Source organism: Athene noctua, chromosome 22, assembly GCF_965140245.1.
Source record: "Athene noctua chromosome 22, bAthNoc1.hap1.1, whole genome shotgun sequence".
Lineage (NCBI taxonomy): Eukaryota > Metazoa > Chordata > Aves > Strigiformes > Strigidae > Athene > Athene noctua.
The window spans coordinates 7,488,275-7,512,969 of record NC_134058.1 but is presented as its reverse complement, the minus strand read 5'-3'; the positions used below and the strand labels follow the sequence as shown (position 1 = coordinate 7,512,969).

The window sequence follows — 24,695 nt, the reverse complement described above, 5'->3', positions numbered from 1 at the left end:
CTCCTTATCTTGAATTCCTAAGAAAAAAGTAGTTGTGAAAGGTTTCAGTTTATGCTGTGTGTCTTTCAGGGCACAGTTGCCTCGTAGGATCACAATCCAAGAGGGAAAGAGATCATCGCGAGCTCCTGAAAGACCCCTTGTTACATTTTAGAATACCTAAAGAATGAAGTCATATATCCCAAGAAATACTTGGCAGATAAAATCCACAGAATATCATGAATATATAGCTATCTGCCTCCTGAAAAAACTCCTCTATAGGGCTGGAGACTTTGAAACTTCTGTCTTGATCATGGCCTCATGTGATGGTTGTGTCCTGCCTTCATCAGGGCTAAAGGGTGTGCTCAGCACAGCTCTGGTGGTGGGATTGGCCTCCCCCCCAGCCCTTTAGAGGAATTGGCATCTGAGACTCCAAGTATTTAATCTGGGCAACATATATTCTAAACTTTATCGCAAAAAATACAATTCAGAGCTGTGATCTGGGTGGAAGTGAAGGCTGTGGACATTATGTGGTCTTCAGAGAGCCTAGCTTGCTTCTGAGCTTAACACAGTTCAGTTCTCATGGAGTGAGCTACCTCTTTTATTTCAACTGGGCATGTTCACTCTGGAACCTAGTGATGGAAACTGTCAGCAGAGGAAAACATTTTGTAACCAGTGCTAATAGGCATTAAAGCTCACCAGTATGCTGTCATGATGCTGTGCTTGCTCTTCTGGGAAAGCATCTTGCTAAAGTGTCAGAAGTGGCAAAAAAAAAAAATTGCTACTGGGCTTCAGTGTCCCATCAGCAAAACAGGCACTTCTGTTGCTTGGTTTGTCACTCTGCGCTGGCAGGTTTGCTGGCAGCAGAGCTGAGGCTGTGTCACTGATGGATGCCTTTGAGCACCATCATAGAGTGAACAGCGGCGTGAAGAGGTAGTCTATTTGCTCACATGTGCATACACTACGCCTGCCCTGAAGCAAATGTCCACCAAGCAGGAGGTAGGCTGTAGTATCAAGCAGGTGAGCACCAGTTCTGATTTGCCTGTTGGCCTCCTGTCCAGTTTGGTTCTCAGAGAAAATCCCCATCCCAGGACCCATAGTGGAAGCCATCACAGAAGCCTGTGTGCCTCTTGTCCTCGCTGGCGCTCAAGAATAAAAGCAAAAAGACACTGGACAGTTCCTGAGACAGGAGGTAGCAGGTCGGTAACGGTGTCTCTTTTTTTGGCTGCCTTGCCCCTGGCTTGTGCTAGCGCAGCCCCCTCACTCATCGACCTCATCTTGCTCTGAGCCACCTCCTCCCCCCTCTCCACCCCAAGCTTATTTCCCGGCCGCTGGAGGTTTTAATATTCAAGCCGTACCTTCCACATGAGCTGTGCTGAAGAGTTGACGTGTCGGAGTTTATTGATATCACATCGGGCTGTGCGGGGCTGTCAGCTGCACATTCAGCCTTTAGCGACCCCCTAAGGTGCGGGCTCTGGCAGCTCTAAAGGAATCTGCACAAAAACGCCTTTTTGTTTTGTCCAAGGTGAGACAATGCGAACAGGGCCCTGCACCAGATGACAGGGCTGATAAAGGACCAAGCGGCGCAGGGATATCTTTCTTTCTTTTCACTCCTTCATTCAATCCTTCTTTCTGTCACTTGCATTCTCTCCTCCCTATACTTTTCTTTCTTCTCTTTCTTCTCCGGGCTCGACTAGCAGAGAGCAGCAGAGACAAGCAGAGGGGTTCAATTGCAGGCGAATGTCACAGACCGGCTTCTCAACACATTTTCAGCAGCAGCCAGAGTTGCTGTTGGCCAACTTGATGAGGGACATGCTCTGCTTGTGGGCCCTTTTCACCCAGAGCTCTTTACAGTCATGTACTTCGGCGTTTTCTCCGTGGGCTGAAATTAATGTAAAGCTGTGAGCATTTGTGGATAAAAGTAGGCAGGGGAGGGGCGTAAATACGGAGAGGAAGACTGAAGAGCCGGCAGGAGTTCAGTAGAGAGAGCAGGAAAGCAAGAGAGGATGTATGTATATATACACACACATGTGTATGTGTATATATTGTGTGTATATATTAAAATAAACAAGCATAAGGACACAGGAAGGGGAAAGAATCAGAAGAGGGGAAAAAGAATCAGATGTTCTCCAAGCACAACTGCCTCAACAGCTTTTGCTGCATCCCTCTGTTTTCACAGACACGGTAGAGGACAAAGTAAAGGGAGCGAAGTGGTTGCTCGTGCCCGCTCTCGCACACCTCTTGGCTTCGGGCGGTCGGTCTGACATTCAGATAAATGAAGCAGGGCTTGCAAACAGCAGGAGGAATGTGTTTCTCATGTGTGGTTAAGTGGTCTCTGGTGCCTCATTCTCACGGGCTGGTTTTTCAGGATTGGGAAAGGTTTATGAGGTTAAATTTGTTTATCTTTCCTGAAAGAGTCTTATATTGAAAGGTCTTTAACTTGATGTATCCAGCCAGGGAGGCCCCGGGCTGGAACAGCAGAGGAACTACAGGACAAGATTAAGGGCCGTTGGCAGAGCTATATAGGGGTTTGGGATGAAAATAAAAGAGGGTATTGCAAATTGGGATGGAGGAGCGATGATGGAGCTGTGCAGGGACCCCAGGGTAAGAATAGCGAGGCAGCTATCGGCCAAGATTGAGATGTGCTGGCAGAACGCGTGGGGCCCAGAACTGGAACAGAAGGGGTGGCAGTACTTCAAGTACATGAGCAGAGCCATGCTGGGACGAAGCCAGGGGGAGCAGAGGTTGTCACAGACGAGAAACTGTAAAACTTGGATTTGTGCGTCTCGCTAGGACACTAGACATCTGAGATGGCACGTCTGTGCATACGTGACGTGCTGATGAACACGTTACACCAAGTGGAATCCATCCCAGATCCGGAAAAAGGTAACTTTTGCTTAGGTATCACCAGCATCTGAGACAGCTACGGTGCTTCTGCTCAGACAGTGGGGAAATGTCTAAGTAAAAAGTCCTGGCGTAGATTAAGGATGGGGGATTGGGTCTGGGGTAGAAGCACACAGTTTCTCAAGATGAAAACAGAGGTATAAGGGCAAAATTGCCCAGAGGTGCCTGTCATCTGGCTGGGGTCAGTTCTGAGTCTCTCTCCTGTGGATCTGAGTGTTATTTTCACAAAGGTGTTTGAATAAGTACAGTGTCTTTTCTATTACGGTATTTGTACCTCCAGGCACCCTCGGAGGGTGGTCGTAACGCATGTGGGGAGCGGTTAGATATTGTATTGTGCTCAGAATGAGGAGGCAAACTGCTGTAACAGGCTCCTGGAGGTTCACCCCCTTACTAGAGGGGCTGTGATGTTATGTACGCTTGCTGCTGGGGAGAAGTGGGCACAGCTGGAGCACAACGAGTGGGATTACAGCAAGCTGGGCATCGCTGGGGTTTCCCTGCATCTCCTTGGCCCCTAGCTGGAGCTTCAACCTGGTTGAGGCATGGAATGAACTTAGTGGGTGAGAGTCAGGGCCTCAAGCTGAGCACTGGGGAGAGAGGCTGCTTGCTGAGTTGGGGCCGCACCACATCGCTGCCCCTGGCAAGCGCTAAGTACCTCTGCCGGGAACGGTGCTGAAACAAACCAGAGTATCAAGCTACACACATACATTTAATTTTACCCTTTGGTCAGTCACCTACTGTTTTTTCGACACCAGGTACCATATACACACAGTAGTCTTTCTTGCCTGGATAAAGGGCCTGACTTTGAACACTGCTGCCCAGGTAATCTGTCTTGGGTTTACCTGCTGCTTTAACTTGTAAATCAAGGCAGTTACCAAAGGATCAGATCTCCCGTCCTTAATACTAGCAGGCTTCCAGCAGCCTGGGTACCTGTGCCCAGTCCTTCCATGCTGTGGAGCTCAGACCCTTGCGTGGGACGTGTTTGTGCTGCTTCATCAACTTCCCTATGTCTATGCGAGATTTGTTTTAAGGGAACTGGAGAGATGAAGCTGAAAAGGGAAGAAAGCAAAATAGGGAAAACTCCAGAGAAAGTGAACAGACCTTTTCTTCTCCCTGCCTCTTTATTCCCCCTGTATCCCAGCTGGTCTCCCTTTGCTTTCCAGTTTTGGGAGCACTATTGATGCCTCTCTAACTACATCGTTTCAATTCAAGTAGAGGAGCCAGCAAGCCCCTGCGGTCCCTCTCGTGCAGCCCTCCGCTGGATCCTGCGCCTGCCACAAGCACGCGGCTATGAATATTGAAGTGAAAAAGGGGCCTTTTATGGACTTCACAGATGTGCTGGGGAGTTGGGGCAGGCCTCATTACCTCGGGGTTCTTTAAAAGGCCAAACAAAAGCCAGAAGAAAGAGTGTTAGGGGTGGAGGGGGCAGGGAGGCGAGAACTAGAAAAAAGTTGAAAGAAAAGAAAAGACGACTGGAGTTGATGGATATTCCATCTGTTTATGTTCAGGCCAGTGCTGGGAATTAACAAAGGCTGTGGGAGACGTAGGCTCTCTTTCGCCCTCCCTCCCTCCCTCCCTATCTTCCTCCAAATGTTCTGGATGATTTGGTTTTGTTCACTACTCGCAAGGAACAGAATATGTTGTGTTTTTTGTGACCATGTGTCTTTGCATGGGGGCACTGCAGCTGGTACCTACGCTGCCAGACCCTGATTTGCGTTGGGATTTGCTGGGGCCCTGATGTCTCTTACTACTTTCACATGCAGAGTAGATGGAGCCTCCGGGGCCAGATCCCTCCACCAAGATAAATGAGTACAGCTTCTTGGCTTTTACCAGAACTGCACTGGTGTTCATCAGCAACGGAGTTTGCTTGGTCTATATGTGTGGCATGGATTATGAAAGAGCATCTGGTTAGAGATGCAATTCCTCCTCCTTCGTGGGCTTGGAAAAGCCTTCATCTAGTTTAGCTTCCAGCTTCAAGACAAAGGTATGTTCCCAGCCTGAACGGAGTTACCTGGAATGGCTGAAATTGCTAGAGAGGAATGCAGAGAGAGCTGTTGGATATGTCTTCACTCAGTGCAAGTCCTCGTATTGGCAGGAGGCTTTTGGCAGTGGATGACAGTTTCAAGGAAAACAGGGTCTCTCTAGTTTTCTCTTTCCAAAATCTTGTAGTGCTCCAATTGTAGTTATGCCTAAGAACCTGGCTAGAACTGAGCCCAGAAGGCGTTCAAGGAGAAGTAGGGATTTTTATAGTGGAAACTGGAGGTGAATTTTGGACCTCTCTGCACCCCAAACTGGCACTCTAAGCAAAGAAAAATTTATATTCTTTCATTTCGAGGCATATATGTATTTCAAGGCCAAGTGCCAGGTGAGATACTCCTGTGCAGGCATTTTCTTAAAATTCCCAAACTAATTCATGAGTTAGGAGGCAAATTCTGGCAAATCTGGGAGGAAAGTAACTTTGAGGTGAGTGCTCAGGGAAGCAGGACAGCCAGAACCAGGTACAGGTTGACACACTGCACCACCTTTGAGGCTTCAAGGCCAGCATGTGAATGTGGGGCTCCTCCCAGCTGAATCTTTGGGATTCAGACATGGAGAAATCCTCAGATCCCTTGTTCCAAGCCAGAACAGGTTGTGTGATTCTCACTGTGATCCCTCCACGTGTGGGGAGTTGCACGCATTTGGGTGCCTTTTGATGTGCTCCCTTTTCATCCATTAAACCTCCAACTTTCCTTTCTCCCTCCTTCCTACAGCTTCTCCTTCTACATATCATCTTGCTCATTCAGTAGAGAACTTGACATGTTGAGGGAATTGTCCAGCTGTGAAACTCCTCTCTCTTTGACACTCCTCTCCTTTCCTATATTCACCCCAGACAGACACACACACACTGTCTCTGCCTCCCCGTTCAAGAGCATCAGCTCCACTGTGAGTATTATTTCCAGGTTGTAAAGCCCATAATGGACATTACCTCCGTCTGTGGTTTGGTTACAGCTGGTCAGTTCAGTGCCTGCACAAAAAAAAAAAAAAAACAAACCACCCAAATCCTTATTTTCTAAGGCCCCCACACTAATGCTTTGCTGAACACTGCAGTCCCCAGCTGAGCTGTAAATGACTTTTTCATTTTCCTAGGCCTGCTACCCGGTCTGTTTGGTATTCAAGGGCACCCCACCAACAGGCACTATCATTCTGCTTGGGCTGAATTACTTGATTAAAACGCATATCAACTATTATGTGATTCGTTTTCTGCCACTGCTCCACGCCACAGCCCTCTAAACTATGTTAAACTGTAATACAGCTGCGCAGGCACGAGCAAATGCTGGAGAATGGGGAGTTTACAGGTTGGAAAGGGGAGGGAGGGGGAAACCCAAGCTTTATTGTATGTGCTGTGTCGATTATTGGTTTTTTGTGTCTGGGAATGTGCTTGGACAGGGGAAGGGGGGCAAGAGATGAATTTGAAACGCCTCTGTCCCCCTCTGCTACCTGCTGCTGAATAGGTTTGGAGGTGAGTGGGGGTTTTTCTGCGCACATGTATGCACCTCTCTCTCATTGTGAACTCAGGACTTCATCATTTTCCAAGAAGAGAGAGAAAAGGGTGTTCTGGTTTTCATGTTGGAAAGAAAAATGAAGGCAATACAATTTTGTGCTTGCGATGCCGCCACGGCGTCGCCCTTCTCTCAGGCTTGTCATAGTCTTGTTTGCATTTTGATGGGTTTTGTTTGCTTTCTGCCAGAGGGAAAGGCAGATGCTAAGAAGTCAGAGAGAGTTTCAGCTTTTGCTTCTGAAGCTGTTGACTGCAGGTCCAGCACAGAAGACATGCTCTGTGAACAAACAGCTGTGCCTTGGTGATCCTTGTTCATCCCACATCCTTTTGGGGGAGTAGAAAGTGTTCCACAGATGTACTGTACCCAGATCCACAGCAAGGATCTCACCTATAATATATCTTATTATTTCAGGCCCTCATGACAAAGTACCTGCAACCAGGAGATATTTTCACCTGTGAGATGGGTACCTCCTCACTGTCTCATGTCAGTGTGGTTGCATTTATTAAGGCAATGGCAGGCAGCAAAAGCATCGTATGCCAGGCAAAGCCTACCCTTTTCAAGGTCATTGAGAGACTCTTTAATTGTACCTGAAGTTCACATGGGACCAGAAAAATGTGTGTGTGCGTGTTTATGCAGGGGTAGCTGTTGGGGCCACCAAGCACGACACCTTTGGTGCATGGAGAGTGTTGTGAAGAAGGGGGGGATCTGGTGTGGGGCTGTAACATGTGGGTGCTCAGATCTTGTTGGTACCTTCAAAGTGAGATTTTCTTATTTCTCTCATGCTATTAAATCCAAGTTCCCCTGTGGCTGCATTAGTTTCCCAGCCAGTCACTTCTAGATCTGGTTTTGTGGAGCATCGCTGTTGATCCAGCAGTATATGGGTGAGTTTGCTAAAGCCAATTGCAGCACAAAAGGTGCAGTTACAGCTAAGCCATTCACAAAACCATTCCCTTCCCCCCTCTTCGTCTCTCCCCTCCAACACACATTTAATTTTTAGGATGGTGCAGCTGGAAGCAAGAGAGAAGGAGAGGAAATGAGATGAGAAATACTGAAGGAGAAAATGTGCAGCTCCCCTTTACCCTCTAACAAAATCCGATCCCCAATTTAATGAATGCGTTTTCATGTCTGGTCCTGTCTGCCAATCCTTCCAGACGGCACCAAGGTGCTTCAAGACAAGGCAGCAGGTCCTTGTAGAGCATCAAGGGCTCAGTCTGAGCCTGGAGGGTCTTGTTGTGGCCGATTCCACCTAATCCTGTTGATTAATTTAACTCCAGGGCTAAGAGGCCCCCAGAAGCAGTGAATGGAGGGGGAGAGGAGAAAGGCGAAGGGGGAGGAAGGGAAATAGAGGAGTGAAGGGAATGGGGAGAGGGAGGACACATCCAGTCCATAATTACAGAGGGTTTTTCTTGTTCCTTCCTCAAGGTCCAGTCCACTTCCATTCCTTTCAAACCCCTCCAGAGAGCTCTTCCCAGCTCTTGCTAATTGTATCCCAACCTGAAATGGCAGCATTATTCAGGAATGTGAGTGTGTGGGCCATAATTTACATGTTTTCTCATGCTAGAATGGGTCCCAGAACAAGCCCAAGCTTATATTTGTCACCTTTCCTATGCCATCGTGCACACACTCCTGTGCGCATGCTCTGGCTGTGCTCATTTCTGCGGGGAGAAAGAACCATTTTGGTTTATTCAGTTTTCCCAGCTCAACCTCCTTGAAATGTGGAACTTGATAGTGGTCCGAGGAAACCTTCAGCAAGTCCCTTCACAGGGTCATCTCCCCCCTTTGCATGAGCTGTGTGGTATCTCTGCTCCAAGAAGGTGCCTGAATAACCTCCTCTGAGCAGAGGGAAGAGCTTATGAGTTTTCACACTGGCAAACTTGCTTTCATTCCCATAATGAAGCCTTTGTCTCTTTATTTCTAAGAGTATTGCAAAGCAGAGATTTGAGCAGTTTGCCTTTTTTCTTTCTGATCTACAGAGCAGTTATGCTAAATAATAAAGATGGAATCGCTATTAAAAAAAAAAATAGTGGGATCAGTGTGTGTGTGTCCTGTAACGCGCACACTTTTCTCTTAATTTTTCCTTTTCTCTGACTTGTCCTCCCATGAGATTTTTCCCTCCATTCTGTTCTTTTCTGTCAATCTTTAGCCAGTATGATATCCTAGGGGAGCTGCGTATTGGACAGCTAGCTGTTTCCCATCCTTCATCACAACTAATGATTGGTAAGCCACACAAGAAGCTGCTGCGAGATATTTCTCCACCTTCGTATTTACAGGGTGTTCATTGCTGTCCGTGCTGAGTAAGTGTAAAATGCTACCAGTGCATGCTAATGATTATTTCTACAGCAATAGCCCCGTTGTGCTGGAGGCTGCAAACTAGGATTCACCCCCTGCTCATGCTGCTGGCAGGGCTACACATCCATTTTTCACAGAGGGATGTGGAGCAAAAAAAATGAAGCATTCAAGGTTTGGATGACTCCCTCTGGGCTTGCCTAGTGAAGGACTCTCCTTGAGTTACTCCTGCAGCTTGGTAAAGCTTCTAATTGCACAGAAACTTCGTGGAGATTACAGCAGTGGTTTGTCCAGCAGATTTCAGCTGTTTAGGAATGGAAAAGACCTGTTAGATCCTTGAGTTGCATCTTAGGCAGGTAAGGGAGACTGTCCCCTGGTCATAGGGGATGCATTAGATAATAGGCTTGTACTGCAGTCTGTCTCAGCTGAAAGACTTTCTATATTATTTAATGAATCTGTGTCTGACAGCAGCAGCTGCATCGTACCAAGACCAGCTGGTTCCAGACATACCCTGGGATTTTTCTTGCTCTCTTGGTTTCATCTTTGTAGTCGGGTTGTTGGAGCCTTGGACTTGGCACGAGGAGCTGTGGCTTCTTTTCCCAGCTTTGCTCCTGACTCACAGGGTGACCGTAGGTGGGTGACTTCTGTCATCCCTGCCACGGTTGTAAAATGGAGATAATGCCAGTCGGGAGCTGTTTTGGAGACTTGCGGTGAGAAAGTGTTACATCAGTTTATGTGGCAAGGTTTGGCTCTCTACCCTTTTAACCCTGTAGCCAGCGTGATGGCCAGCACAGTCACCAGGCTGCCCTGAATACAACAGATGGTTACTCATGACAGTCAGTTTTCCTCTCCCACAACTTTGTGGCCAAACCAGGGATCCTTAATTAAGAGCATAAAGTAGTTAAGAAAATTTGGCTGTTTTCCCTTCTAGGCTTTTGCAGAACAAAAAAAAAAAAAAAAAAAAAGAGCAAAGTGAAGGATGAGAGATGAAACATGTTATCAATCCTTTTCTAGACTTTTTTTCCTCACTTGAGGAGATGCTGGATCTCAGGTTTGTTGTATACTATGCAAGCATTTGGACCAAGCAAGTGGGCAAGCTGTAGGCAGATGTTACAAGATGGCTATCAAGTGGCCAAGAGATTTAGATCTTAAAAAAGTCATTTTTGACATTGCTGTCACCATAGTTCTTTCCAGGCAGGTTGGGGCTTTGTTGCACCAGGCATGAAACATGCCACAAATGACAATTCCTGGCTTAAAAGAGCTCACAGGCTGAACGTTGTTCCTAAGTATGCATACTAACTATACAGAAATGTGTATTTACTAGAAAGAAATATGGTCGGCTGCAGAGTTAAATGACATTTAACTTAGTATATTTTCCTTCCCCTTTCTCATATTGGCCCTCTCACATCCTGGACCAAAACACACGTCCATCCTTATTTTACTTCATATCAAGTATTTCCAGAAAATATATGAATTAAACCAAAAATAGTCAGTGACTTAAGTGAGTAACTTAAAGAAATTTACTGTATGCTATAGGTTTCCAGATGTGCTTTTGCACAGCATGGTATTCCGAGGTCCAGATGTGCTTCTACCTGCCCCGAATCATCTGGGACCCAGATGTAGAGGGATGTTATTTTCAAGTACAGATGTTCCTTTTACACCACTTGAGACTTTAAACCTTCCCTGAAAATGGACATAACCAAAAAGCTAGTTTAGTAACAAATTTCTGCTATATACGGTGAAACTGTCTTTAAAATTACTTCAGTGAGAGAAAAAAGTTTCTTGATTTAAAAAAATGAACATGTGTAAAGACCCTGTGTATTAGTAAACCAGAAGAAGGGAAAACCTCTTAAGGTGATGTGTTCGACTCCGAAACAACCCACCACCTTCTCTGCAGCAGTTTCTCTGTCTCCAGCAAAACTGTGGTTAGCTGAGTTCTGACACCGCAGCCTCCCTGTGAAGCCCCAAGACATAAAAGCATTTTTGCGTTGCAGCAAGCTGAATGCAATGGTATTTTGTGGTGATCTCAGTATAAACAAGTGAGCTCCGATGGGATATTTGTCTCATACTCCTCAAACTGCCACCACTCTTGAGCAGCTGTTGGGGAAGTCACAGCTGCAGTTCCCAGCTCTGAAAGAAAAAGGCAAATTTTTGGATAATGATAGTATAGGAGCTGAACAAAAAGGGAGGACTGAAAAACACCGTTAGTAACTTTAGGGAACTTTATCGTCAAGATAAGCATATGTAAGTCCTGCTTAAATCCTAAATTGGCAAAGTTTTTCTCAAAAGAAAAAACATTTCTCTGTGAGCACAGTGTTTAAGCAGATTCTGGCCGAGTCTGTCTGTGCAGTTATTCAGAAAGACAGCAGCCAAGCTTGGTAGAGAAAAAAAAAAAACGAGTGCACATTTAATGAGTGTTCTAGTTTCATGACAGAGAAGTAAAAGGTGCAGCAGAGGCCAGATCTCTCACCTAGCTGAAAGGTTTCGTATGTCATATTCTTCCTTCTCTGCTGCCGTGAACCAGTGGCACATTTTTCACTGTCCCAAAGGCAGACATAACGTTTTGGCCTGGCTGAGATCCTCAATACATCAACATCTGCACCACAGGGAACTGATAACCTGCATATTGTACGTCTTTGAAACCCAAGCTTTGCTCCTCGAGAGGCCTCTGGTGAACACTGGAGTCACCGCTAACTCTGTTCTTGGTGCAGCCCCTCTAAAATCTGCTGAGTCTGACTATAGACTTGGTGAATATCAATGCAATGCCTTCTGTTTTATCTCCACATGAAAAAAAAAAAAAAACAAAAGAGCAAAACTGGGCTTACTTATTTCAGTTATACATGTTTGCGTTTGACAAGGGCGTCAGGAAGCAATAGATGTGGTGCCGGGGTCAAGACAGGGAGAAGGGAAGGGCAGAGATCTGAGGCAAGTGAAGGTGGAGGAAGGAGGTGACTAGTTAGACATTGGTGAAGGACTTTAATGGCATCTTAATGCTGTAGGAGTCTGGCCTTGTGCAGAGCTCCTGCTGAAATTTGGAAAGTAAGAGAAGAGGGACTGTATCCTGTGGGCAGCCAAGCCCAGAGGTTAGTTGGAGTTGGAAATACTTTTCCCAGCTGTAAAAATTCCTAATATTTCTTCTTTTTGTTCCAGAGGTGGTTTAAAAAAATTGAAATCTCAAACACTGATACTTGGCAAAACACAAGAGGAAATCAGGCTGCACAAGTCAAAGCATCGTGCACTGAGTTTTTTAATGCGCTCATTTGAGCTTCTATGACTTTTCAATGTAAAATGTGCAACTCTGAAACAGTCATTTAAAAAAACATAGGAATTTCTTAAAATAACCCAAGTCTACCACTGGAAGTTCTTTCAGTATAAGAGTTTCAGCAGTGGACTTTGAACCATCCCTTTCCTGCAAACAGTTCTGATTTTGATAGGTGGGAGTTTTACAAAGCGGGGGAAAAAAAGTACCAGGAAACTACAGAAATAGTAGAAAACTGGTGGATGTATTTATTATACATGGACAGAATATTTGTTTTGATGGACACCATCACGGTAGATCTGAGATTACTTTGCTGGGCTGCTTAACTCTTCCAACAGCCGTTGTCCCGTGGCTTTTCACCACGCGAGCCTCAGCTCCCGTTTCTCTCCCGCCGCAGGTAACAGGCTGGACGAAGGCTCTGACGTCGAGTCCGAACCAGACCTGCCTCTGAAGCGCAAGCAACGCCGCAGCCGAACCACTTTCACCGCTGAGCAGCTGGAGGAGCTGGAGAAGGCCTTCGAGAGAACCCACTACCCAGACATCTACACACGGGAGGAGCTAGCTCAGAGAACCAAGCTCACCGAGGCCCGAGTTCAGGTAAGGGCTGGAGCCAGTGCGTGGCAAGTCAGCCGGGTGGCACAGCTTCTTGTTTATCTTGGGGAAGGAGATGGTAGTGCCAAGGATGAGGGTGTTGAAAGGTGGTAACGTGGATGCGCTTCTCCGGAGCCACATCCACGAAGATCTGAGACTTCAATCCAGTTCTGCAGATTCCCACGTTTGCCGATATGCCTCTTGGATTTGGCCCGTTGCAGAGGTACCAGCTGGAGGGTTTCCATCCAGGTTGGGACCAGGAGCCAAACTTCCCCTAACTTGGCAAGGCACTTAGCGCTCTGTTTTCTGTGGAGGAAATTCCTCCATTTGCCTAGAAGGAAGCAGTGTGTGTGTATGTTTGTATTTGGTGTTTTAGAAGAAATCACACCATTTACCAGCCTTGCCCAGGGGACCGGATCATATTTTGCGAAGTTTGCAAGTTCTGTGTGTGAATTTTCAGAAAACTTTTTTTCCCCTCGATCTCCAGAGAACACAAAAAGGGCGGGGGGAGGGAAGAAGAGGGGAGGAGCAGGAAGGGAGGGTTTGGAGCCGGGGGACTCTGACATCTACACGATTAATAGCCCTAGTGGGAACTCCACACAGAGACCCTTATGTCTTCCAGATAAAGGCTGGGTCAGCAGTGTGTGCAAACACGCAGAGGGATAAGGAGTGTGAACAGATCGGGGGGTATAATAGAGTCCCTTGGGGAATGGGAAGGAAAGGGGGAGGGATTGGGGATTGTGCTGGGTTAGAGAAGTGAAATGGAGACCCCAGCAGTCCGTCCTCCGTGTGGGCAGCGCGATTAGGTTTCACGCTAAGCACAGGGGTCTCTGTGCATGCAGCGGAGAGTTGAATTGCGGGCACTGAGGGAGGAGGGAAAGAGTACTCCAGGCTTGTGACAAGGAAACACTCACTCAATTAACCAGCTCTGCCGAAACAAAACAGGCTTTTTGTTTTGTTTTGGTTTGGTTTTTTTGTTCTGCGGTTCTCAGGATAATGAGCTTGATGTGCTCACTCAGAAGTCAAAACCACCAAAAGTTTTTGCTGTTTTCTCCCAGCTGTCTGGGAACGGATACTTCCCCCCACACCTGGGACATTCACTGGTGAAGGGCTTTTCCCATTAGCCGCCTTTCCCAAAGAAGTGTTAAGCCAGTCACAGAACTGCACTAGATGCCCTCTCGCCTCCCTCCAGCTTTCTCTTGAGAGGTACTGGATTTTCCTGAATCCATCAACACTCAGGGTTTGGCTATGGAGACTGCAAAAAGGATCTAGAAAACTTTAAACTGATTCTAGTTTTCATCTCAGCCAAAAGACCATGCCAGAGTGTCCAACAGTAACAGTGTTAATTTGCTAGCCAGGTAGATTCATAGATGGAGCTTGGGAAAGTGGCTAATTTAGGCGACCAAGCTACCAAAAACTGGAACATATGAATTTCCCTGTTTCTGTTTTGCAGATTCTGTTCCTTAAGCTCTTATTTATGTGGATGGACATAAGATATTAAGGGGGGAATAAAACCACATGTTTCTGCAGCAAGCAAACTAACAAAAAGGAGTTTCAAGGGAGACCAGAGTTTAGGTAGCATCTTTTTATGGGGTGAGAGAAACCTGTGTTACATGAGGGCATGCTGGGGAGGAAGGGAAAAGCCCTGAAGTGCCAGGCAGTGAAAAACCAGAGGCAGGTTGTCTCTTTTCCAAGGGTCTCTGACCTCACTGTGACAAGGCTGGGAGAAAGGAGGGAGACGAAAGCAGAGAAAGGGAAAGCTAAATAAATAAATAAATAGAACCTTTCCCTTGTCTCAAGCTGTGATCTCCGAATCCCTCTACTTGCTCCCAGGCAGCTTGTGTGGAGGTTGCTGCCAGGGCTCTAGTAGCAGCTGTTCTCTGAGGCACATTCCTGATGGCTTTCTCATTCCGACATCCTGGCAGAGTCAGCTTCTTCCCACCACTTTTAAGCCTGCCGCCCCTTGTAAAATTTTCTGGATATCAGAGCAGATCTTTTACTGGCTCTCAGGATCTACAAACATTAGTCAATCAAGTTCTTGTGGAGAAAAAAAAAAAAAAAAAGCCACACACACATCCACACATGTACCCATCCAGCAGGGAATCTTCTACCACCTTAGTGTCTTACTCTTGTCTCAACAGAGGTTTTAAGGCCAAGAGATGTGCTTCGGATTAAAGATAGCTGTAATAATGCTAAGGCCAGCTGAGATCAGGGTTTCTGGGTGTTAAGGACCATGCCAACATCTACCTATCTATCTTGTCCGCAGAAGCTTATCATGTTAACACGTAAAATGGGAGGCAGATGTATGAAAAGTATGTTGTGCCCCATAGTCACAAAAGAGACTTGAGAGCAGCCTCCACTGCTCCTCAGTGTCTGGTCATTTCTTCATCCTTCTTCTGGATCTCAGTGCCACTTGTGTGCTGCACAGCCACGGCTGGACAATCCCCAGCTCACGGCCAAGTCTCTGAATCACAGCTCAGGTGTTGCTGTGTCGTGTATATACAACATCCCTGCACTAGGATCCCATTTTGATAATCACTCCACAAGCACTGAACAAAGATAAGTGAGACTGTCTATCTCTTTGCTTCTTCTTCCTCCTCTCCTCTCTTTGCTTTACCATGTGAAAGGTGAACTTACCTAAGTCTCATTCATTCTCGCTGATACCTGAGTATTTGCGTACCATAATCTCTTCCACGTGAAAAGCTGATAGCTCTGTTAAACTTTATTGGCAGGCCTGAGTCTCACTGATCACGCAGCTGTCCAGCTAAGTGGAAGTTTGACACGTTGACAGCTAATAAAATTCACAAGCTGAACAACAAGAGGGGGTGGGGGGGAGCAGTTCCAAGCTCCGGTTTCTCATCTGCTAGGAAGATCATGGGAGGGTGAGCAATATTTTTCCAAGGTCACTGCAGTGTTTGTGTGGTTGAGACACAGAATTCCAGCATTCAGACTTCAACACACCCAAAGGTAGGAGCAGCCATTAAAAGGTTAATCTCAAATTGAGCATAGCCAGGGACAAGTCTGCCGTGGATTTCCGGAAGGATCAGGATTACAGTGCCAAACCCATGCCCAGCAAGGCCACCAGTGGAAATTCCCACTGACTTGTTTTTGTGCAAGGCAATGTCTTTACTCATGTGTCCACACTAATTGTCCAGCACTGAACAAATTGTTGCCCGTCTGCAAGCTCCCATTTCCACCCTTCCAGAAAACAAGCTGTTGAATGCCAAGCATTCATGGATTTAAAAATTAAGTCTAACAGCTAAGCGATTCACTTAGCTAATTTAATGGAAGCTTTGATTTTGATCTTGAATGTATTTTGGGTTTTTACGCCAGTTTTTGCAATTATCTAACTGATGATGTCAAAGTTTTTATATGGAAGAAAACCCTAAACAGGATTCTGTGATAATTTTGAAACTTTTCTGCTAGAGAATGGACTTTTTTCAGAACAACCCTTTTCTTGTAAACAGCTTAGCTTTGTCACGACAGTGTTTTTCAATAGGAAAACAGTTTTGTCAGGAAAATCTTGTCTAGGTGTAGAAATGACTTCTCAAAGCAATGTCAAAAAAGACACCAGGTACATCAGTCATGGGTCTAGGGAGTTTAAACTAAGCCTTCTAGATGATCCAATTTGTGGATGTATTTGCCCAAATGTGGGGCATTTTTAAGGCTAGTTACCAACAAACCCCAGTGCTTATTTCCGTTTTTCACTTGAACAATAACAACAGAAAGAAATATAAGGTAAAACAAGGCAGTTGCTATGCCCAAATTATCCTCAGGTCAGCACCGCAATCCCAACAAATTTGTGCACTGAAAACGTTTTTCACAAATGGACTTTGGTGGGTAGGTTCCCACGCAAGCAGCCCATCTCTATTTGTCCTGGTGCTATAAGGAGTCAGATGTGGCAGGCTCCAAAGTATTATCTCAGAAATCTTTCCCAGAAATCTATCTAGATTGTTCCCACAAAATAGATGGCAGCTTTTGCTCCTCAGTGTCACCTGCGGATGATTCGGATGGTCATAGCACAGGCAGCTGGGTACAAGAAATTTTAGTTCCTATGGTCCAGGCAGTGGGTGCTTTGTGGAAATAAAAAAGAAGCACAAAGAGGTGGGTGTGTTGTGATTCTGATGTCTGTTATTAATCCCCAGGAAATTCCATGCACTGAGAAACCATTATTTCAATAACAAAATTAAACTAGACAGCAGGAGTCGCAACCCAGTGCTTTATTGATCATTTTTATGATGGATACTATTGTGATTTCTGCCTGGGAGAAAATGGATGTTTCATTCAATAAAAAGGCTCAGAGCAATTCTGTCTCTGAAATCTTGGTGCATTTCTAGGCTACTCACATAATATGTATTTTATGACACAGTTTCAAACTGTAGTAAACAAACAGCCATATTCTAGATCGTGCTGCAGTGGCTCAGACATGCCCAACAGAGCACCAGAAGAAAAAAAAAAAAAAAAAAGCCATTCAATTTTGCTTGAAATTTTTCACAAAGCAATTGTTTTCTCAGTAAGAAGCTGAAAACCACCATTTTCCAGCAGTACTCTGCAGTCTAGTTTCCAGAAAATACATGGATTTCTCAAGAACTTCTCAAATATCTCTGCTGTGTGCTAGTGGGGACCCAATGCTCTTTCAGCAGCTGTGACTGTGGTCAAAGGTCTATCCTGTGCCTTGAGATGGTGCTTTTTGAAGATGAGAGTGTTATAGGAAGGGACGATACGGTGGTAAGCAGGTCTCCTCCAGCTCTGAGCATGAACTGGAGTCATGCAAATCTGCTGTAGCCTAATACTGTTTGCCTGGTGTTTTGCTTCCCAAACTCTTTGAGATGTGTCCAAACTGGCTCTTCTGAGGCAATCCCCCTGCCTTAAAGGTCAGCTGAGAATGTTTTCTTTCTTCCTGAGGCTCCGAGTAGTTTACATTTCTTGTGAAGAGGGCTGCGATGAGGTTATGACACAACAGCTGCCCTGTGTTTTTGGCAGCAGCCGGGGCACCGAGAGGCTGTGCGGAGGAGCCGGCAGTTGGGGCTCTCGTTGGCAGGGGCTGGCTTGGCACACTCGTTTTCCACGGCACGGGGCCAGCCGCGCTCTCGCACGCCGGAGCGTCCAGATCGACGGCCCACGGCAAGAACAGCCCCTGGCACCGCGGCAGCGGGTCCGTGAGAACCGCGGTGGTACTGCCGGTGCGTGTGCCCAGGCACGTCGAGGGACCGGCCGGGCGATGCCAAGCGGCATCCAGCTCCCGGGAGAGGTCGGGGCGAGGGTAGCGAGCTGTTCCAGCCAGCTTTAAAGAAAGCGGCTCTGCAAGGTAAAGCCAGTGAGGGCTGAATGCAGCCGAGATGGTGAGGAGGGTCCAGATGCTCCCCCCTCGTGTCTCAGGGAGATTTTGCTGCAGAAAGATGTTGCTGATGAGCAAGAGAGGTCGGTTGCAGTCTTCAAACATTGCTTTCTGTTTGCTTAGTGAATCGGTGCTCGATGTCTCACAGCGTTGCTGCTGTTCTTTCACATCTTTCCAGCCTGAATTAGAAACAGAAGGGCAATTGGATTAAAGAGTAACCCACAGCATACCTTGCCCCATCTAGTACGCTCCAAACAAGCCCTCAGTCCACCTACTAGTCACATAAAAAATAGACAAGAACAAACTGCAAAGTAAATTACCAGGTATCCAAACTGCAGCGGCAAGTCTTTTTCCACCTGAACTTTGAAAAAGCCAGAGATAATCTCTTAAAATTGCAAGCACGTCCTATGTCCGTATCTAAGGGCTTGCTTAGAAAAGCATCAGCACTTTTGGTATTCGTGGTAGAATTACAGTAACCAGCCCCCTTGGAAATAGAAATGTCCCACTGACAGGGGACATAGTCCCAGCTATGTAAGCCTGAGGGCATCTTGCTGGAGAGAGTCAGCGCTATTTCATTAAGTATTTTATACTTTACAGAAGATAAAAATGATAAGCCTAATCCTGTAGTCCTTCTGGCAAAGCATCGGTTGAAATCAACAGGAATGAATATAAACTTCAGGACTTGCAGTGTAATTTGACAAGAGCTGCTTGGTTTGTATGTGTGGGGCAGGGAATCTGTATGAAGCAAATGGAGAAATTTATGTCAGAAAGTGCTCCTTTGAATTTGCTGGCTTCTGCAAATGGAGGAATCCATTCAGTTCCAAAACCATAATTTTTAGATAAAATTGTGGATTTCTGTGTTGCGATGCAAAACCTGGAACTGACTTTTTTGATTGTTTGTCCTATTCTGCTTTTCTTGGTTTGCTTTTGACCAAGGAGCTTTACTACCAGCCTCATGGTCACAAGCTGAAAAAGGGATTCCCCCAGACAATGTGGTAACGATTTGATTTTCTTACAAAGGACAGAGGGCCCAGAGGCCAAAGCAATGAACGAGATCCCAGTTCCTCGGATGAAGCGGTTGTGTCTAACACTGCGCACTCAGCTGGCCTAAATGGAAGTCAGTGAAGTTGCACTGATTTATAGCAGCAGAGTGTCTGTCCCATTGTATTAAAAACAAATAGGGCCTCCCAGAGGTTTTATGAGAAGAACCTTTATCACAAAATTTCCAGTCCAGCGAGGGTGTGGACCAAAACGTCTCTCATACACTTTGCTCATATGCCCTATGCTGAACCTCTGATACTACCAGAGCTACCGCCCAGTGCGTGCCCAGTAAAGGGAGCAAGTGTGCCGTTGCTTGGAGCAGCCAGCACGCGGGGCTCTCGTCTGCCCTCAGTCTCCCCAGCTAAGGAGGCTTTCTGCTTACTGGGACACCAATTAAATAGATACTGCTTGATCAACAATAGAAAATGTTTATAATTATCAGGAGGAGAGTTTGCTAGAGTGTTTTAATCTTTGAGCCACTGCCCTCAGGCGCTTAAGCTATTTTTAAAAGCTCTTAGCTTTTGCTTTTGCAAAGAAAATCTTGATGGGAGGAATCAATGTGCTGCTGATTTGCTGTTAAAGCCCAGCCTATCTCTAGCCAAACTACAGCAGCAGGAAAAGTACTCTCCAACGCGTTCATCTCTGTGAGGTGTGAGCATCAAAGCCCGTTCCGAAATGTTTAAATGCAACTCTAACACCATTAAGACTTGGCCGTCTAAGAAGCAAGTGTTCGAGTGGAGAGAAATCACTTCATCAAATCACTACCTTGCAGCTGCTTTCTGACAGCAGTGAACTCATCCTGATGTCTTTCACCTTCCACAAGTCACATTCACCCACAGACAATTTTAAATTGTTTGGGGTTTATAAAGAGATAAACAGATAAGTAAAACAGAGGTTTTATTTTAAATTTTATTTTACTTTGACAGAATTTCCTCCGACGACTGAAATAACCACTCAGAAGCACAGTTTGTAAAATGTAGAGCTGTAAAACACAACATTTGCAAACAATCATTCCGTATCCAATAACTGTTTCCTTCAATGATAATATTTTTTTAATTTGTAAGTATTAACTTATATTACGGTAAATGATAAAGCTGCATCCCTGGGCAGCGTTGGGCTTGGAGCTGTGAAGCGATGAGTTCAAACCCAGTGCAGGATGTCTCAGTGTCTAAGTGGACAGATCTATCCCATTTCTCCTGCCTCCTGCTTCCTCGTCTAGACTATGAAATCCATTAGCAGTTATCAAGTGTTCATACCGTGATGATCATTTAAAAGTAAAAATTTGGTTGAGGAAGTGTTTGTGGCATGATTAATTCAAAGATTAGACAGAATATTACAAGAGTAAAGTAATCAATGCCACAATCAAATATTTCAGTGCTAACAATGGTTTGTTTTAAAAAAAAAAAAAAGTGGTTTGCAAAAAAATCAACATACCACAAACTGTATGTTGAAATTCTTCAATAGATTGTTATAAACAGCTAACACCTTCAGGAACTGATATATGCTGGGAGAAATATAGGCTAAATTCATTGGATAATCTCATTTGTGAGGAGTCATTTGTTCTGCTCCACTAACCTTGTTAAATATTTATCTTAACCGTATCACCCACAAGTGACAGAGGCTCAGCGTTTTAGGCACTGAACCAAAGTGTCACTAGATACAGCCATGTCCCTACATGCGCAGATAAAAATCTACGTGCCTAAAATCTGTGCGCTCTCGTGGGCTTTTTTTTCTTGTTCTGTAAAAAATTATCTGAGTAGCCTCAATGATGCTTGTGTGTGTCTGGTGTCTGTTTTTCACACTCCTCAGCACCTGGCAGAGGAAGCGTACTCATCACTAGCTGTTGTAGGGACTTAGAGGATCCCATCTCACTGTACCATCTCAACTCTCTCCAGCCTGGGCGAGCAGACTCACAGCACATTTGAAAGAAGCCATTTGGATGGAGCAGTAACTACTCCTGACCTCTCTGTTGCTGTCAGAGTTCCTCTCTAAAAGCCTTCTGTGTCAGCCTCCTGGGAAGCCCAGGTGGCGCAGCATTTGTGACTCGTGTGGACAAGGCAAGGCACTGCAGGGATCTGCTCCGGTTCAAAGGAGAACCTGGAGAGGATCTGATATGGCAGAGTTGCTTCTATCCAACCTGGGGAGGGACTTCGTCTGACTTTGGTGGAATTTTTTTGGTGTGCTTGGGCCATAAATGGCCACATGACTCTCTTCCACCTGGTTTCTGCAACCTCTTGGGCCTGTGAAAGCAAACACATGTTGCATCTCTTCCATTCTGCTGGAGAGCAAAGGCACAACTTGGATTTTCCATCCGTTTCCATTTATGAGCTCATTTATCCCATCTATCTTTCTCCAACATCAAGTCCTGATTAGGCTGAGCAGAAACACAACAGGCTTTCTTTCCCACAGGAGGCTCTTTTTGACCTTCCTTTCCTCTCCTTGTCTGACAAATTGTGGGAGCTGACCCATATCTCAGTGGCAGCGGGGATAATTCAGTCCAGCCCCATCCTGGCAGGCAGCTGTCTCTGCAGCCCTTCTCCGGTGCTTTGCTGGTTGAGAACGAGTGGCTGGGACATTCTGGGATGGCCGTTGACAGGGTTGGGTGCAGGCGTCCAGGTTAAATAAGAACCAGGTCTAACCTTTGCCCTAAACCCAGTCTGGCCAGGAGGATGGGCTCTTCTGGAATCAGCTGGTTCTGTGAGGCAGACAGTGATGAATTGGAGAGGTTTCTCAGTCTCACCATGCCTTCCTCTCCCATCTCTGAAGGGGATGGGGAAGGTAACGGATTGAGTGATATTCCGTGGTGAACATCTAGCAATGAACATCTAGGATCCTCGTAGCAGCATACTCGCCTGCTGAGCAAGGTGCACATGGCACAGTGAGGGACTGGGCTTACCTGGACCCTGGGCATGGCTGGAGCATGAAGAACCTGCTTGGATATCTTCTTTTAAGTTATTTTCCATGAGGGCATTCCTGTATCTATCTGCTCAGTTGAGCTGAGCAGTTTTTGTAATGCATCTTCCATTCTTTGGAAGAGATTCGCGGGGACAGAAGCCCCAGATGTCTTTAACAGGTACAAACTGTTGTCTTCAGTGTATGTTATACTTCCATACCCTTGGAAAGCAGCACGTTTACACTGCGCAGGATCTCTTTGCTGTGCACAGAAAAGTGATCATGAGGAACTTATCTTTTTAAGAAAAGACAGGTTTCTGACGTGCCATTTTTTCTGCTGTTGGGTTCTTCACACAGCCCTTTTCCCAAGTGCTGTCTATGTTTTTCCCAGCATAAAACTCTAGACATGCAATCCAGTCCCAGCAGCCCCTTGAACATCTCCACAGGCAGACCAGCCGCTTCAAAACTTCCTCCTCTTCCTCATCTTCTTCCCACCAGTCTGGTTTTAGCAGCCGTAGCCTTCACCCCAGGCTTAACATGGTGTAACAGGATCCTCTGGCAGGGGGAATCTTTAGTGGCTGATAAAACCTTAACTGTTGTGAAATGAAAGCAGGTTCCCTTTGAAGTGCGCCTCGCATTACGGTTAGATGCTCTAGCCTCTATATTTTAACTACCAATAAAATGATTTATAAGCATAAAGACCCAAGCCACCTTTAAGGCGGGGGAAGGGAAAGAATTGCTAACGTCATTAGCTGGAATGTATTTTCTTTTTTTCTGTGGGTTATAAATAAGGGGCAGAATCAACCTGTTTGGGCCATGAAATGTCCCTTCCTCTGCACGGGAAGATAAATCCTATCAATTTCTTTGTGGAAGGTTTCAGTGTATTTGTGGCTGGATTCTCCAGCCAGGCTCTGTGAGGAAGCACTATGTTTAAGCATGTAGTTGTGAATCTCATTTGGTGCGTGTGTATTTACTATTATTATCGTTTATTATTTGTTTTGCTATGATGCTCCAGCCAAGAGAGAGATCTTGCTGCGCTGGGTACGGTGCCTGCTGGCAGTTAGAGAGCCTCTATCTCAGATGGCTGATGGCTGAAATAAACTAAAATGCAAGATAATGTGGGGTTTATCCTTAATTTAGCAGTGGTGGTCTGATGCATGGGTTGTGTAAGGACCTAAATTTATTGGATGCAGCAACGTTTCCACTGACTTTGAATCAGAAAAGCAGCAGCTTTCCCAAAGTCATAGAAGGAGCCCGTAACATAATTAAGAACTGACTTTCTTTTTCTGTGATAGCCCAGTCACGTAAATTAGCTTTCCTTTCTTCCAAGCCCGTGCACATTGTAGACTGAAGTATGCAAAGACACCCTGAGAATGGCCCCTGCCCAGGCCTTTTTCATCAACTCTACCTGGTTGTAAAATAGGATCCAGAGTATCTTTTTATCTTCCTTTAAAAAGAAAGAACTACACACCCTTAACTGGATGTGGAGAAGCAAGATGGGAGGAGTCATAGACACACGTGTGAATTTTAATTCTGAACAACAGATGCAAACGCGCGTGTTGGTGCATGGACAATAACCTCACGTGGTGTAACACAAGACAACACAAATCTTTGCAGAGCTGTGTTTTGATCATATGTTAGCCAAGCCAACTGACAAACCACCACAGGGAAACCAACTACTTGTGGGGCTGTTGGAGAAACGTGTCCCGTACTAGACCATCTCATTCCACATGTTTCTTCTGAACTTCTAATCCCGAGTGGATTTGCCAGCATCTGGCTCTTGGTTATAAAAAAGGAACTTTCCCACCCTTTGCGATGTCAGAAAAGTGTCAGGAATCATTGGAGTGCCTTTTACATTCTTGGAGTTCAATTTCTCTTCTCAATTCCTGGATTCATAGCTGCTTGGTTGTTTTCTCTTCAGGTATCTGGGTTTTATATGCTACTCTCAGCATCAAGATCTTTTGGTTTTGGAGTGGAAGCGCTTCCAGCCTGGGACTAGGCCTTTTTCTCTGAAAAGAGAAGGTTTATTTATCTCCTTATGTTCAGCTCGCAGAAATATTCAGACAGGTTTTATGTCCTTAACAGTGAAAGTGGAAGCAAATGTTATGAGAGGAGGAGTCAAGTTCTGTATCCCTAATTTAAAGCATGAATTACACATATACATGCATGCATGAGAAAGGGACAGGACCGTCCTTTTTGCATGACCAGGGCAAACAAAAGGTAATTTATTCATTTGTGTTTCTCACTGCTCCTAGAAACTGTGCCATGGATTGGACTGTATAAAAGAGTTGTAAAGTGCTACAGACCTTAATGTTCATTCATTTCTCTCTCCTTAACTCTGTCCTAGATTTTGCTAGCAACTTTTGGTGCCAGAAATGGACACAGAGATTCTGACCTGCATGGACTTTGTTGATCAATGCAGATCGGATGTAAGCTGACCTATTTCTGTCACGCTTTTGGAAGGTGCTAAGAGGTTATGCTGCTTCAGCCAGCAGTGCAGTGCAGTAGGAACAGGTCCGTAAAAAGCTGCGTTTGGTGCCAAGGACCTGACATCAGCACTGTACACATTTCAGGGGGGTTTACTTTAGACCAACTCTTCCAAAGAAAACTGGGATTTTTTTGTTTTCGTTTGTACATGGATGTAAAGAACAGCGTGAAGTGAAGGACTGCCCAGGACTGGGTCCTGCCTCGCCATCACCGGCAGGTCACACACGGCTACCATTAGCAGGTTTTAATCAAACTCTTTCCACAGCACACTAGTGGATGAGTAGCCTGTAGAAAGAGCCATAATAGACTGTGATCCAGACAACCTCACAGAAATTTGTGTGGGAAGCTCAGCGTACGCTTGTGTTTGCAGCGAGAACCACTGCAG

General features: G+C 45.7%; 1 protein-coding gene across 3 annotated transcripts in view; it reads left to right on the top strand.

The window, feature by feature from the left end:
• Positions 1 to 24,695, top strand: part of PAX7 (paired box 7) — a 101,369-nt gene that overhangs the window by 37,551 nt on the left and 39,123 nt on the right. For all 3 annotated transcript variants that reach the window (XM_074924707.1, XM_074924705.1, XM_074924706.1), the window contains exon 5: positions 12,359 to 12,558. In XM_074924707.1, the coding sequence (XP_074780808.1) occupies positions 12,359 to 12,558 (200 nt within the window). The remainder of the gene's footprint in view (positions 1 to 12,358; positions 12,559 to 24,695) is intronic.